This window comes from Anoplopoma fimbria, chromosome 18 (assembly GCF_027596085.1).
Source record: "Anoplopoma fimbria isolate UVic2021 breed Golden Eagle Sablefish chromosome 18, Afim_UVic_2022, whole genome shotgun sequence".
Taxonomy (NCBI): Eukaryota; Metazoa; Chordata; class Actinopteri; order Perciformes; family Anoplopomatidae; genus Anoplopoma; species Anoplopoma fimbria.
The window spans coordinates 7,873,275-7,890,521 of NC_072466.1; the positions used below are offsets into that span (position 1 = coordinate 7,873,275).

A 17,247-nucleotide genomic window follows, 5' to 3' on the forward strand; every position below is an offset into this window, starting at 1 on the left:
AATTGTGAGTTTAAGAGGTGCTGGTTCTGCAGATTCTGTTACCTTTGGACAGAGCCAGGCCAGCTGTTTCCCCCTGTTTCTAGTCATTGTGCTTAGCTAACTGGCTCCAGCTTCATTTTGACAAGAAAGCAAATACACATATTTCCTTCTATACTAGTAAACTACTTCTTTAATTATGTAATCTTGCCACATTTGCTAAATTCTAGTTGATAAAAAAAGATACAGATTTGTATTTTATTTTGCTGACTTTTGTAGGAATTATCATAAAGCTTTGCAATTACTTTTTTTTTTTAAACACAACTTGCATTCAAATGCAAAAGTGATGTTGCAGCTTATTAGTCATTAGATCAAAGCTCAGAAAACTTGACACACACACACACACACACACACACACACACACACACACACACACACACACACACACACACACACACACACACACACACACACACACACACACACACACACATAGCTGTTAGGTAGACAAGTAGAACAGATGACTAACCATCACTGCTTGGGTGCTTTCAACCGTTCTCCACCTACTGAGCCATTATACAGCATGTACATGAAAAACAATAAATTTCACTGTGAGATGTTTGTGTCCTAAGCTTTGAAGTACTTGCTTGCTCACAGATTTATGTAGTCTAAATAACATTCAGCAGACTGTGAAGGAATTTGACCTAAACACAGTGGCTGAACAGGCTTTAGAGATTGTGTTACAATAATTAAAACTACTACTACTACATGGACTGATCTGCACCTAGAGGCCATTCATTTTATGAGGTAGGAGACAAGAAAACAACCAGAACAACAAAGGGCTATTCTATTTGTCATTATTATATTGTTGAGTATGCATTTGATATGTGGAACACTATTGATAGACTGTGAATTGTACTTTAACATGGTTGGTTGTCTGCAAAGAGAAGCACACTCATTTTCGTCAAAGCCTTGAACTGCTAAGCTAATATAATACAGTATTGTAATTGGATGGTTTAGGGCTTAGAGTGTTGATAGTCAAATGCAATTTGGGATCAAAGAGCATATAAAGGGGTAACAGAGGTCATGCTTACACAGACATTCACTCACACACACACACACACACACACACACACACACACACACACACACACACACACACACACACACACACACACACACACACACACACACACACACACACACACACAGACACACACTATGCTGTAAGTGCAGTGTTAGTAGAAGGAAGGGGCGCCTGACTAAATGATGTTTTCCCAGGTGGGAAAAATTACCTGTGTGTGTGTGTGTGTGTGTGTGTGTGTGTGTGTGTGTGTGTGTGTGTGTGTGTGTGTGTGTGTGTGTGTGTGTGTGTGTGTGTGTGTGTGTGTGTGTTGTGTGTGTGTGTTTCCATGGGTGCATGCACACAAGCCTCTGTATATGTGTGTCTGTGTGTGCATAAGAATTATCCACATGTTGTTTTTAGAGGATTCAGGTCTATTACAATTAGGAAGACATGAATCAAAGTCAGACCTCCAGAGATCTCCACAGACCACTCACAGGTAGAGGAGCGTCAGCTGAGGAGGCGAGAGTCAGACAGCGTCCCGATTCTTTTCTTAATATAGGCACTTAGAATAATACTGTGCAGACAACTATGATACCTAAGCAGCGTCCCGGGTTTATTGAACAAGTGGCTATTCATTCGCGGTCGGAGCAGAGCGCTCACAAAGCCAGAGGGAGCGGGAGGATGATGGGTCACTGCATAGGGGAGCAGAACACAAGCTCTCACTGTTGAGTCACGGAGTTTATGAGAAGCCGAGGCTAATCCTTGGTGAGTCTGGGTACGTGTGTGTTTGGACAAAAATCTGGTGCCGGTATGTTTGTGTGGAGGCCTATAGCATTTGCAGGATTTCACTACACCTGCTTTAGTGCTTATCAAATCGAGGCGGTGGGTGCGTATGTGAGCATGCGGCCTTGTGTGTGCACATTGGAACTAGCAAACATGTGTCTCATTATAAGCTGAAATTACTCACAGGTGACTTTGTTTATTTGATCTCAATTAAGCCTCCGCCTCCTGCCACATGGATATCTGACTAAGACTTTAAAAAAAAAAATCCCCTACTTCGTTTAATTCCAAACAACGTTCCAAGGATTGTGGTGAAAAGCCAGGAGAAGAAGAGGAAGGGGGGAAAAAAAACAGATTTGTCAAAACTGTGCCCGCCCTGATGGCTGTAACAACGTGCCATTTTTATCCACACTCCACCAAAACGGGAACACCTCGGAATACCGAGCACACATGGGCTCAATTATTATCCCAAGGAATTCCGCAAAAAGTAAAGTCGGCAATAAGGAAAATATTCCTCTAATCTGGGGTCTTCCTCAAGCTGGGTGTGAGGAAATTTAGGGGGTCCCCGTTTTAATTGGCTCCAGATTCGACCACCCTATCGAAACAGGGCTGGGACAGTTTTTTTTAGTGGGGTTATTTTGTTGAGGGGAAGAAAAAAAAAAGGGACTATTTTGGTTGTACGTGAACAAATGTCAGATTTTTCAGAGGGGGTTTCTGCAAACCAGATCAGACTGCCCCAGTGTTATAAGAAGCAGATGGACAGGACCAAGGAAAGAAAAACAGTGAGTCCCACAAGAGAGAGGTTCACAGTGGAATAAAAAGAGAGTTAGCATGACAGAAAGACATGTGAATGAGAAATTTAAAGACAAAATGTTCATAAGTTATTAATTTATTAACACAATAATTAAACTACAGTGTATTGGACAGTAATAGTATATTCTGATCAACCACTTTCTTAATGAGTTTAGCATGTAAGGCCGCAAGTTTGACACCATGAAAAACCACTAATCTCCCCACACTCCGACACATACACACACAACACAGACACACACTAACAAACACACACGCAGACATACATACCTGTATTTTGACAGATTTATCTGGTGAGTAGAGTGACGCAACTCACAACAAACTAGTAAAAACTATTAAATGCAGACATAGCATTTTGAGTGGATATGCTGCCTCATTTCATGTGCAAATTAAGTGAAACAATACCTGTGTGGATAATTGATCTGTTACAGTAGAGTGTAGACGGTAAAGAAACTGCAGAACTCAAACACGGAAGAGGTTGAAAGGAATGGCCTTGTTTATCCTCACTATTAGCAAGTATTTTATTGCGCCATGCTCAAAACTCAATGCTTTTCAAGTAACACTCTATTTTTCTTATCCAACGAGACGCGGTTCCAAAAAGCTAAAACAGATCCAATAAAAGTCGGCTGAAAGGTCAAACACTAAATGGGTTATTTTTTTGTAAGAAAAACACACTGCTGTGCCTTCATTCAGATTACATCTGTATTTCTCTCACAATTTCCTGTCAGCTACATTTTAATATTTAGCTGTCCACCAACTCCCTGACCTCCTCTTTACAGTTTGCACAGAGCAGATTATAACATAATATCAGGCATAATCTGAGGTTTTAAGAACATTCAATTCAAAAATTCAACTTGCAGTGTCATCAGAAATACTTTTCCTCCAGCAAAACAATAAAGGCCCAGTAACACCAGCAATCAAAACAGCACATTCTTGGTTGGTAAATATATTTGTTTCTATGTAATTTCCATGGTGGGTGTTTCATTTGCAGAGACAAATAAAACGGCCGCAAGAATTCTTCACTTTAAATTCCACTTCTTGACAGCGCTGTCCTTTGAGGGAATGGCTACATCTAAAATGTAGCAAGCTGTTGTTACAAATTGTGTTGCTGTGTTGCCCCATCCACGCTTATCTAAGTTCCTCAGTGGGAGATCCACAGAAGAGGAATAGTTTGCAGACAGGAGTCGATGGCACGCATATGTCTTTTGAATAAACTGTGTACTAATTATAAGCAAGTGAGCTAATGAATTTGCTAGCTATTTATACAACTAGAGAGCTTTCCCCCCCTTGCTACCAATGATCATTAGTTCATTTGTCACTAAGCACATCCTACTTGGTAAAGAGGAGAAAATACATTTTGCTTTGTCACTTTCAACCCCAGAATATCTTTTTCCCAAATGTAAAAGAGCTTTAGTGGAACTTTTGCAAGGGAAAGAAAATATTTTACTTTTTTTTTGTACACATCATTTTACTCCCAAAAAGTATACGCAGTGTTGCATCCTTTCCCATATATCTGCCTTAAATTCATTGTGATAGATGATCTATAGGTTTTAAATATATTTATGTGAATGTGAGGGTCAGTGAGATAAAGAGGCACTTTCACTAGACCCCACATGTTGAGTTTCATCAGCGTGTTAAGACTGTGTTGTCTAGGGGTAAAAAAAAACAAAAAAACACCACACCCACCTACTCACCCATTCACATCACCCTCACTCTCCATCCCGTTGTTTCTCTCTGGATGCCATTTGTCCACCTTGGTACTCTGATGCCCTTCCGGAGAGCAGAGTATCAGCTTTCTCCCCCAGTGTCCCCCAGCTCCCTCCACCATGCATTTTTAATGGACACACTCGTGCATCGGACAAATGATTTTTATTTTTGACAGGGGAGGGTTTGGCTCCAGTTACATAGGGATGGGGAGGGAGGGAGCGTGCATGCACCCAAGTGTGCACGGTGAAGAATGCACACACACACACACACACACACACACGGCCAAGAGAGAAAGTCAAGAATGACCGAGCTATCCTCTAAGTGCTGATGGACCAGATCTTAAAACAAAAAAATGAAAATAATCAAATAGACAGCCTTATTAGACCATGTATTCATTTCTCATGTTCTTAACAAAACACACACATACACACACTCTCTATAAAGTGGTTGATTAATTCACCACTTGGATTATGATGGGCAGAAGTCCAGGATGAGGAAAGAGTCAAGTAGCCCAGGCCTTCATTAAACCAGGATTAGAGCCAGTCTAAATCCATTAACTCTGGCTTAAAACCACTTTAATTCCAATCAAATCAGAATTAAAATTCACAATGTGTTACAATGCGCATCATACACATTGTGACAGCAACCATGTGTGTGTGTGTGTGTGTGTGTGTGTGTGTGTGTGTGTGTGTGTGTATGTGTACATTTCACTATAGCTCTCTAGTACTGGCGATGCCTCTGGACAGTGTGATCCATTCATTTAAGGAGAGATTACTGAGTAATCGTAATAGAAACTATAGTATTACCTTTAATTTGCGAGGGAGAGTTTAAGCTAAGATCATAAAGATATGAGGCAACAAATGCGACAATAAAAGGAACAGTTCAACATTTTGAGAAAATATGCCTATTGTTTTTTTTCTCCAAGAGTCAGATGAAAAGATCATATTATATTATATTATATTTGTTAATATGGAAGTAGGAGCTAGCAGACAGTTAGCTTAGCTAAGCATAAACATCTAGCATGGCTATGTCTTCTACCTACCAAGAAATTGTTCTCCACATATATCTCAAATTGTCATTTTAATGTGTTAAGTGGTGAGTTTTAGCGGTTCTGGTAGGCTGATTTTTTTTACCTACTGTTTCCCCCTGTTTCTAGCTTTAAGTTTTACTAAGGAGTTGGCTAGCAAGCTAGCTTTATACTTGGGCTACTATAAAAACACTGGTGGAATTGATATTCTCATCAAACACTTGGTAAGAAGTATTTCCAAAAATGTCAAACTATATAGAATTGATAGTACATTTGTGTAAAATGTGATTTTACTGAAAAGAGAGTTCGTTTTTGGACGTTTACAAGAAGCTGTCACATTTCAGTGTATGTACTCTTTAGTCTAACACGGCTTTTAAGAAGGCTTTGATTTTATAGCCAGTCTTTGGAAATCAATATTGCTTTATCCTTAAAGCTACAATACTCTGTACACTTATTCCTATACATAAAGCCTGGTTTAAAATGAGAAGTAAACACAAGTTAAGTAAATGTAATTTGTTACTTTCCATCTCTAGAGAGAGGAAATGATTTAGAAAGCAAAAATGTTAGGCAGGTTAGCTGAAAGAGCATTCCCAGGTGTGACCACAGCATTCCCTCCATACACTTTAACAAACCACTGCATGTGTGTGTGTGTGTGTGTGTGTGTGTGTGTGTGTGTGTGTGTGTGTGTGTGTGTGTGTGTGTGTGTGTGTGTGTGTGTGTGTGTGGCTGAGGTTTGTTGCTCGTGGCCAAACTGGAGCTAAACTTCAGTCCTGCAGCCAATAACAACAACTCCTAACTCAAGCACACACCCACATACACACAAACACAGCACATTTGCACTCAGAGAGGTGACAAGTGAGGATGAAATGATTTTCATTTTGGTTTTTTTAAATGGTTGATGAAAAAGTAACTTAGTCTGGGGTGACAAAATGAATGTCCATGAAATAACTTTGTCAGCGCAAATTGTTGGAACGTGAGTGTGTGTTTTGGGGTTAGTTGAGTGCGTAGCGATGAGCGTGTGTGTCAGGCGTTAAAGCTTTCCTGTTGGTATAAGGACATTAGCTCAGTTTCACTTTTTCCCCCATTCTCTTAATCCTCTCTCTCACTCGTTATAAGCTTTAATTTGGAGCCAGCAATGAATGACACTTGGCTCCGTAGCGGCTGAAAGTGTTTGTGTGTGTGTCATAGAATCAACGCTATTTGCATGCCTAAATATTGAGTATGTGCTTGTGTACCTGAGTGTGTGTTTAATTATATGAACGAGTATGTGTGTGTGCATGTCTGTAATGCGAGCCCCTTTGTGACACAGCAGTTGGCAGATAGAGGAGACTAAGTTACCTAAGCTCCCTTGGGGCATCCACATTGTGGAGGGCTGTCTGGGGCACCACAGTGGTATGTATAGGTGACTGTGTGTGTGTGTGTGTGTGTGTGTGTGTGTGTGTGTGTGTGTGTGTGTGTGTGTGTGTGTGTGTGTGTGTGTGTGTGTGTGTGTGTGTGTGTGTGTGTGTGTGTGTGTGTAGGTGTGGACCTTGGCAAGGAAACATGATGGCTCGGGGATGACAGGAAGGGAGGATGACAGCCTGAGGCAAAAAAAGAGGTGAAATGAAATTGGGAGCACTAAAGAGAGGAGATGATGAGAGGGATGAAAGAACAACCAGGGAGAAAGAACAAAAGCATGATGTGTCAACTACAAAAAAAGGAACAGATGAAAAAAAGTGAATACATGTCTTCTTGGCCTGAGAAACAGAGTGCCATACTACAACACCAACACTTTAGAATAATAGATATCAAAGTGAATTTAAGGTAGAAATAGTGGTTTGTAGTTTAAAGTTCTCTCTTTATAGGTTTCTATTAGGATGAGTTCCATTTAGGTGATGACTGTTTTGCTTAAATAGCTGCTCAAAAGCAGTGCTTAATTGTGCAGGTAACCAACATACTTTATTGTGTAAATGTATTTATTTTAAGCATATCTGAAAATTCTTTAGAGAAAACTGAAACTAAAAGGAACCGTGTGTAGCATTTAGGGGGATCTATAGCCAATGGAATATAATAACAATAAGTATGTTTTCTTGAGCATGTAATGACTTGAAAATTAGAACTGTGGTGTTTTCTATACCTTAGAATTAAACATTTGTATCTACATAAGGAGCAAATCCTCTTCACAGAGCTGACTGCAATGCTTCTCAACAGCCCAGAAAGGACAAGCTAAACACTAGCTCTGGATAGGGATATTATGGTTATCACATCGACCATCGTGGTTCTTCTACAGGATTGGCACACAGAAGTTTCTGTTGATTGAAATCTGCCACCTCGCCGCTACATTCCCCTTTAATAGTCTTGATAAAATCCTTTCATTGAAAAGTACACTGCCTGCAAAAATTGATTTAGAAAATAGTGTTAAAGCTGCAAGACTCAATATTTGTATATCATCAACAGATTAAATGACAATATTTAATGTGTAAGAGGTTTCTCGTAGTGACGAACCCAGAGAGGAATATCCCCTGATTGCAGTAAGTTCATCTTTTAGCTCAAAGCTTTGGTTTTACAGTCCGCAACGTTAATGTTTTGATTCACTCGCACCGTTCTCATCAATCCCTGATGAACCTGATGTATGCTCCCTGTCCAGCACCAAACAGCAGACAGACAGACAGACAGTCAGCGACTACATGGTAGACGTAGTGAGCTAAAAAGGAAGGTTGGTGGAGACCAAAAAAGAGCTAAAAGAGTGAATTTTCGGATTTCCAATTACCAGAAACATGACTCTTAATGAAAACTTATTTTGCTCTATGTCTTCTGGATTTGTAAATAGGTAACTGTTTGCTAACACACAATGATAAAACAATATATATGTTTATTGGAATGCAATGAATAGAACACATCCTTTGATAATGTATATCTTGGAAATAAGTAATGTAGATTTGAATGGAAATGCTGCTTTGAGACAATATTGAGTTAGCCTTGGCTGAACGCAGGAGCAGCTGCTGGATGTGACCAAACAGATGGTACAGGTAGGACACTGACACACACAAACACACAGGATCCACTCACCTGATGTGATGCATTACGTATGCACACCCACCTGTCGGTGTAAGGTATGAATGAACAAGGATACGATTTAATGGCTGTTTTACATACCCATTATCCGACTCTCTCCATCCTCTCCCAAAGCCTTGCTCCCTCTCCATCTCCCCTTGCACCACCAGCTCCATTCAGCCCGAGCTTGTTGTTTGAATGAGAGGAGTGGACCACCCTGGGGAGAAATGGGGGGGGGGGATCACATTACCTCCAAAAATGTAGAGGGCCTACAAAAAGGCCATGAGACATCAGGGTGAGGGAGAGAGGGCGGCAGAGAGGGGGAGAAATAGGAGAGCACATGAAAGAGTGCATTAGTGAGGGGGGAGGGAGAGATTGATTGGGATGGAGAGATGAGGGAATGATAGAGAGGTGGAGGTGAGAGAAGGAAGGGGTAGAATGGGATTCGCCATAATGAAATACGCCCTTTTATTCAACATTTCGGAATTCAGTATTTTGTAACACTACAGTTGGGGGCGATACTAATAAAATAAATAGTGTGTTGGGTACAATTTTTATTCAACTGGCCTAAATAAAATCCACTTTCTTAAAATCCACCTGTGAATCTTGTATTTACACCTGCCTTTGTTTCTTTCTTTCTAACCTCAATATTTTCCTCTTTCTTCATTTCTAACCTTTTTGTATAAATAATTCAGTTTTAAGGAAAATTACAGTTCCGTAAAATCTTTGTCTGAATTTTTTTGTTTGATCAAAATACTACTGAGTAATGATTATATTACTAGAGATCTAGCTATGGCGACTTCTAAATACATCGAATAAAAAACATAATGATGAATGATTATGTTTTTCTAAAATAATAAACAGATCATTTTTAATAAACACACTGAATGTATCTTTGTATCTTGAACACTTTCAGACAACATATTTTAAATCATTTTCCTTCAATATCCAAATCACGATGACCACTAGCAGCCAAAAACAAAAAGAATATGATTTATTGTCAATTTTGTTTTCTCGCAGTGGCCTAAAATGAGATAGTTAATTTTCTCCTCATTGAGTTTTCTTTACCTTTTGACCTCATGCACATGCTCATATGTCAGCAAACAGATAATGATGATGACACATAGGTCTAGCTTGTGTCTTCATCATTATAATCATAGTATTCTAGAAATTGTTGGCAGTAAATTAGTTCCTCTTTATAGTGCACACATTTAGAAGTTGGACTAATTTCCATTTTCTTTGAGTTACCAGTGCTGAAGGTGCTGCTGCTGGTTGCTGCTACTGGAAGGACATCTTGTTAGGCCAAAGCAAAAGATGAACCCACCAAAACAGCTCTGAAATACAGGAAGTGGCAAATCAGAATGTACCAAGTGCATATCATGGGGGGATTGGAATTTTTAGTTTAGAGATTTTGATTTCTTAAGACTATATTTAAGACTTGTTCTGTTTTGTTTTATTCGTAGTTTATTTGTTAAAATAATTGTGTGTATTTTTTTTGTAACACTACAGTTGATGGTGATGATGTTACATCTGGTTGCAATTTGCCATTAAAAGCAGAAGTGTGTTGGTTCAGTTTTGTCTCTGAGTAGCCTAAATAAAACACTGAAAATCCACCTGTGACTCCTCAGGCTTCCTGCCTCATCCTCAGGCCTAAACTCCTCAACCGTCTACACTTTGTATGATCACCTACCAGAGTTTTTTTTTTATTAGACTGTGCTCATTTTTTATTTTACCTCCAGAGAAAGTGGTTTGGATAATCGGGCTAAACCATTGGTTTGTTAAAAACCTGACTGATTGTCAGATTCTTTGGTGAGCACAATGTTGTCATAAAAGATAGAAACGATGGCCAAAACTATGAAAATAATTAAGATTTTAATAGACTGATCCTTTAACTCAGCACCAACATGCATGTGACACATTTTTAAATCCTGCAAACCACTAACCACACTGATCGCTATCTAGAGTATCTATTCAAGTTAATGTATACCTGTTGATTCAGCAAGACATATATATATTATTAATGTGTTAACTATCCTGTATGACTCAGCAACATAATTGTAGACGTGAAATAGTAGCTGAAGGGATGCTGGTAATGGATGAGATGGATATATGAGGTAAAGGCGCTCTGCTCATTAACGTTGCAAGTCAAAAGGTCGTGATTCACACACACTTGAAATAATTCATCTTCTATCTCTCAGAGAATAAAATGCATCCTTTTGTGAGGCTGCCATTTCTAAGCGATGTCCTTAGGAGGCGCTGTGAGTCAGGGCTTCGGAACTTATCCGCAGTCTAGCTCTTCCTATCACCTTCATTGACATTTAATGATAATTATAACTTGGGTCACACCAGGGACAGATACACACACACACACACACACACACACACACACACACACACACACACACACACACACACACACACACACACACACACACACACACTGCCTGGTTAAAAACATGAAGACATTAGCGGTAACGTGATGCTGAGTGAGTATTGATCTACTCTCATGGGGCCTAGAGAGTGAGAGAACACTAGACAGCACTTTATCACAGCACTTGACCATCTAGGCCGGCCAGTGCAAGTGTGTGTCTGTGTATGTGTGTGTGTGTGTGTGTGTGTGTGTGTGTGTGTGTGTGTGTGTGTGTGTGTGTGTAAGAGAGAGGAAGATGGAGCTCTAACAAAACACTTTGTTATGTAGAGATGTTTTGTAGAACACAAGAATAGGATCTTAACTGTCAGACCTGTGTTTGAAATCCAGCCTCGTTTTACTCAAATTTCAACCTGGCACTTCATTCATTACTAAAAAAGCAAACTTCCTTTTCCCTTCTTCCTTTCCTCTTTCCTTCCTTCCGTCCTTTACCATCGCTCACAATATCCTCCTGTGAGGTCCTGACTGACACATTCAATCTGTATCTATAACATTATACAGACCAGACCCAGTAGTAATCAGGCATACTGTGTGCATGTGTGTGTGTGGTGTGTGTGTGTGTGTGTGTGTGTGTGTGTGTGTGTGTGTGTGTGTGTGTGTGTGTGTGTGTGTGTGTGTGTGTGTGTGTGTGTGTGTGTGTAGGGGATTTCATGATTATGATTGCTGAGGACACGTGCTGCTCAAAATTCTTCAATGATTACATCCAAACGGAACATAAATGCCAAACAAAACAATAAACCCTTCGAGAGAGAGAGAGAGAGAAAGAGAGAGAGAGAGAAGAGAGAGAGAGAGAGAGAGAGAGAGAGAGAGAGAGAGAGAGAATGACAACATCATATACTTGGAGTCTTTTTCTTGAAGATATCCAGACCACAATAACATGAGCAAAAAGTGACCAAAAGGGACCTGAAAAACAAGGAGCAGATGGAAAAACAACCACATAAAAGTGCACACGTGAGTTTCCATGTGTGTTCTTATATCTAGACATAGCATTAAACACTGCATTCATTTAGTCTTGCTGATTTTTGATTCAATTTAATGCTTGTTTTCACCATTCTGTCACACACAGCTATCCTCTCTCCAGTCATCAATCTATATTTGAAAATCTCTCCTCAACACACACACACACACACACACACACACACACACACACACACACACACACACACACACACACACACACACACACACACACACACACACACACACACACACACACAAATAGCGTTGATTTGCCTTTTGATTTAGATACAATCCCTGTTGTTAAATGTGATAGATTCTCTTTATAATGTTTTGGGACAAAAGTAAATTTCCACACGGTTACAAAAACAATGCAGAGCACTTTGAAATTTCCCAGATTAATGTGTTTATTTCATCTGATTAGTAGAAGAACGGGACTTTCGGTAAAATAACATCTGACGTATTCTACTCAGTGGCTCCTCGGTGCTCTCTGGTCAACATCGAATGATTGATCGTTCAAAGGGGATTTGGAGAAAAGAAAGAAAAAAGTTGGCTTCGTTGGTTTGCCGCCATTCCTTTGAGCTAAAGTAATGGTTTATACAGGATGGATGATTTGTAGACAGAAAAGTATGAAATCTGCCAGATATCTGCTCAGTTGCGTTGAAGTTAACACTTAGGGATTCATTTCAAATTGATAACTATGAACCTTTTAAAGATGCCTACTTATAAAATGATAGATTAATGCCACACAGCCAAATTCCCCCACATTCTTGAATTAAATTGCAAATAAAAGTATGAAAACATCTTAGTGTCCAATTGTGAAATTCAAACTTGCAAAGTACACTTTGCCTGATTAAAATTCATGGATGAGTAATCACTCAGGCAGACACTCTTTCTCTTCTAGCTTTTTCTAATGATTTGAAAAGTTTGAAATGTATCTTGGTTAATCGGGGCAAATATTGCGTCACTTCAGCTCTTGATCTCCAACCTTCATTAGCTGTGTGAGAAAACTCAGAAACACTCGTCATGTAAAACATGCAGAGGAATACAAATTGGATGAGAGACACTCTTACGCTCCTTTCTCTCTCTCTCTCTCTCTCTTTTTCCTCTTTTCCCCTCAGTGTTTTCTTCTCTCAATCTGTTTTTTTTTCTCTTTTAATTTGGCCCCTCATGTTTGTTGTTCTTCATTCTTTCATTAGTTGAAAAAACATAGCAGACATTCCAGCTGTAATACCATTGAGATTCAGTATCAGTGTGGGGATTCAGAAGAATGTGTGAGTGTGTCAGCGAGAGAGAGAGAGAGAGAGAGAGAGAGAGAGAGAGAGAGAGAGAGAGAGAGAGAGAGAGAGAGAGAGAGAGAGGTGGCATTACTCGTTAGGCATTGCCTCACAATGATTCTTCTCTGTGCTATGCATGCGTGCTCTGGAGCATCCTAATGAAGACATTGAGACTGTGTGAGATCTGATTATCTGTTTATTTGTTTGTTTTTAGCAGAATCATAACTTTTTCTACAGAAATAAATCAGAAGAGCCATGTTACTGTAGACACCCTGCATGATTGGTAATAGCACCATACTAGATGCTTTAGAATCAGCTAACTTTGACTATTTCAATCATTGCAGCTGGCATGTACATAAGAGCACTTGAAGTATTAACTTGAAATACATTTTAATGTATATACATTTTATCTGATATTGAAGAACGTACAAGAAAAGTCACTTTTGTTTATATAGCCCCAAATCACAAATTTGCCAAAAAACTAAAATCTGTAGCCTACACCTTCCAACCTCCCACCCTCCCCCAAAACAGGGAAACATTGAAAACAGGAAAAATTGTCTTAATCTTAATCTTATAACATATTTACATGAACTCTAAAAGTCTTTTTCATTCACCCTTAGTCCCTAGTTTGGGTCGACCCCTAAAAGCACTGGATCCTTCATTTCGCACTATGCAACTCAATACTTCCCAATTGCCCATAATCTCGCAAGACAAACTTTCAAAGCTTATCCAGAGCCACAGAAGACATTATGCATGATGAGTAAACTGAACTTAATATGTAAAATCTATAGAATGTATATAAGTGGACGTAGTCATCCTGACTCGTCGCCTATTGGTTTATGAACGGCTGTTTAAACCCTTGAGTTCAGCATTGATGGCTTTTTGGTCTATTTTACTTTAAAAGAGACGATCATTTACTCTATGAATATCCTGCTGTATTGACAAAGATTTCAAACTAGCGACTAAGACCATACACTTATGTTTACAAAGTATACTGAGGAGATAAAAAAATTATAATAAAAGTGAATTTTCTCATAGACTTCTATACAATCAGACTTCTTTATGTGACCAGAGGAGCCGCCCCTGCTGGCCAGTAGAGAAAAAGTTTAAGACACTTCCTCATTGGTTTTACTTTACAAAATTAGGGGTTGCCGTCTAGTAAAATCAGTGCAGTGCCCCTTTAAGGCGGACTAAACCAAATTGAAACTAGGAAAACCGCTGGTTACAATTACTGTTAATGTGTGAAAAAGTGTGGAAAAAGTTACAGAGATAGCGGAGCCATACTGAAATCAGAGTCATATTGTAAACACTTAATGTCCCAAAATAAGGCTTCCTCTCTGTGTTAGTCCTCTGCAGTAATGCAGAATGTTTATCTGGGTTTTCTCATCCTCACTGAGAATTCAGCTGGAAGGATTTTTACATTCTCACAAAAATACGGAAATACGGTTTCTGTGAAAGTGTCTTTGATGGTGTGTACAGGTGTTTTCCTATCAAGATCAAAAAATGATAGTGTTCCTTGGTCATAATCTAGCTGCACCCTGACCTTTTGGGGAAATGAATGTTTAGATATCAATTTATCTCCATTACCTGGATAACTTTCATACAGCAGGTCTGTACAAATACACATGTGGATGCGCCAGATCTTTTGAGAGGTTGGACCTGTGGTTCTAGTAGCCACACCAACTGCCCAATAACACCCCACCTCCACCTCCACATCCCAGCTGTGTTTACCTGAGCTAAAGCCTTCAGAGCCAAGAACTGTATAGCCAAACAGCCTTTCTGGGTTTTCAGGAAGCGGGTGCATCTTGTCGCGTTTTGCTGAACGGGTCATGTGTTCTGATATGGTCAACAGTGAGCAGCCAGTGTTGGGGTCCAGAGTTACAGGAGCTTCAGAGAAAATATAGAAACAAAAGGGAAAAGTATTATAGTAAAGGGGGAAGTTTGACAGTGTATTTAGAGAGCAGCCTGGTGTTTTTTTGGTGATAAGGTTCATTGGTCACCTGTACATGATACTGCAGATTAAAATGAAAACATATGGCGAGGCAGAAACACTTTGCTTACTGTATTGGATTATGTTCTGCATCTTCTTCCAGACTGTGAACAGCAGGTTCCCCAGGTGTTTGGCCTCATCGAGCAGGGCTCCTGGTGGAGTCTCTGGGTCTGGTAGTCTGCATTGGGATCTGAAGGAATATTAGGCAGCCCCGTATTACCAGTCAGATATTTTTTAATACCCCAAATTGTCTTTTTCTTTGGTGCATATCCTTAATTATAATCTTCACGGTTTACATTTTACCAAACACATTTTTCTGTATTATTTACGACTGTTTTTTACTCTTCTCTAGCTAACTCTGGTCATTTAAAATGTCAGTGGCAGAGGCCATCATTCCCACACAATGTAAAAACATTTAAACATGTTTCACTTTTCCAAATTAGCGTCAGGTTAAATTCCTCACATTTGATCACAGGAAGCACTAAGAAAGCATCTTCCTTCTCCCCTAAAAAATAATCAATAGGATGCATCCAGGCCTTTTCCCCACACAGGGGATGAATCCATCCAAAACTCCCATCAGCCCTGATTATCATTCAGCTATGCTTTGATGGATAGCGGTCAGGAAACAACTTACCGCTCCATGGTGGATTTGACATTCTGTCGAATAAAGAGAAAACAGGATAACAAATCAAAACCTATACTTTTTAAAATATTCAATATTACGGTTAGAACATGAATTAACCGAGGTGATCATTACCAGCATAAATGAAATGTCCTCAGCTTTCATCTCCATCTCTATGGCTTTGATCTTGTCTGTGAGGGAGGAGATCTCTGCAGTCAAATTAACAATCATGATGTCCATTGATAAACTCTTGAAGTTTGCCTCCTTCCTCACTGCATCCACCCTAGCAGCCTCCTCCGCCTGCAGGAACCGGTAAAGTCTCTGAAACTCCTCTTTCACCATCTTCTCGGTTTGCTGAGCCTGGAGCTGAGGAGGAGAAACTAATTGTTTTTCTATGAAAGAAGAAAATGTTGCTTTTTTGCCGATATGCAACACCCGAATTTCCCCCATGGGGATCAATAAAGGAATATAATAATATAACCATGATGTCCGAGACTTACCTTGATGTGACCGGCCATTTTAATACACTTGCATTTTTGTACTTTAGATGACCCCAGTTTGGTCTTTAAATGCATCATCTTAAGCTTGAGTTTGGCCTATACAAATGAAAGGTGTGAAGGTTAAATACATAGGACACAGTCTTTGTGGAATATGAATAATTATGCCAAAAATCAACACAACGGCTGTTTTCATTAACTATAGACATTTGCTTACTTTACAGGGTTGGACTGCTTCGTCGATGGGGACGCAGTTGTGCTTCTTGTGTTTTTGTGCGTCCCTACAAATCACACAGATGAGCTGTTGATCATCCTGACAGAAGAGCTTGAGCTTCTCACTGTGCAGACTGCAGATCTCCTCAGTGCTTGGGTGAGCTCTCTGATTCTTCCCTCTCTGATTCTTCCCTTCCCTCAAGGCGTCAGACAGGTTTCTCAGCGCCAGATTGCGTGGAGGCTGAGCCATTGGGAACAGTTCCTTACAGACCGGGCATGTCTGGAGTCCACTCTGTCTCCACCACTCCGCAAGACAGTGCTTACAGAAGCTGTGGCCGCACAGCAACACAACAGGATCCTTGAATATGTCGCAGCACACAGGGCAGGTGCACTCCATTTCTGGTGTCGATTCATTGGCAGCCATTCTGCTGAGTTCTGTTAGGCTGCCAGACTACTTTCACTTTCACAGATTCACTCGTATTTCCTCCGCCAGTGCGCAGGTTCAGTACTTTAGTTCCAATAACTTACAAAAAAAACACTTGTAAATCCCTTGTTACATAAAAGGCATCCTATTTTACTGGATTTACTTACTCGTTTTTGTATTTAAATGAGGAGCAGCAATATACGCTCATTTCTCGACACTACTTCCTGACTTTTTTGCAAAATAGGAGGAGCAAGTTATAGTGCCAAGTTCACTATAAAAACTCCCTCCTCCGGTTTAGCCAGAGAATGAGGAAATACATGATCTTGCTTATCTGTATCACAAAATGGCAAAAAAACTAAAAATGAAAACTATATATAACCTCATAATGACACCTCAGAGAATTAAGCTAAACACTGCAAGAAAAAAAAAGTTAAAAAAAA

At 39.7% G+C, this 17,247-nt stretch overlaps 1 protein-coding gene across 1 annotated transcript; it reads right to left on the reverse strand.

Annotated features, from left to right (window-relative positions):
• Window positions 1–13,250: 13,250 nt before the first annotated feature.
• LOC129107267 (zinc-binding protein A33-like) lies at window positions 13,251–17,017 on the reverse strand. The gene is made up of 6 exons (XM_054618708.1): window positions 16,388–17,017; window positions 16,174–16,269; window positions 15,809–16,039; window positions 15,686–15,708; window positions 15,123–15,241; window positions 13,251–14,948 (listed from the first exon to the last, which is right to left on the reverse strand). The coding sequence occupies exons 1-6, from the start codon at window positions 16,805–16,807 to the stop codon at window positions 14,431–14,433; spliced, it is 1,407 nt and encodes a 468-aa protein (XP_054474683.1). The 5' UTR covers window positions 16,808–17,017; the 3' UTR covers window positions 13,251–14,430.
• Between the last annotated feature and the right edge of the window lie 230 nt (window positions 17,018–17,247).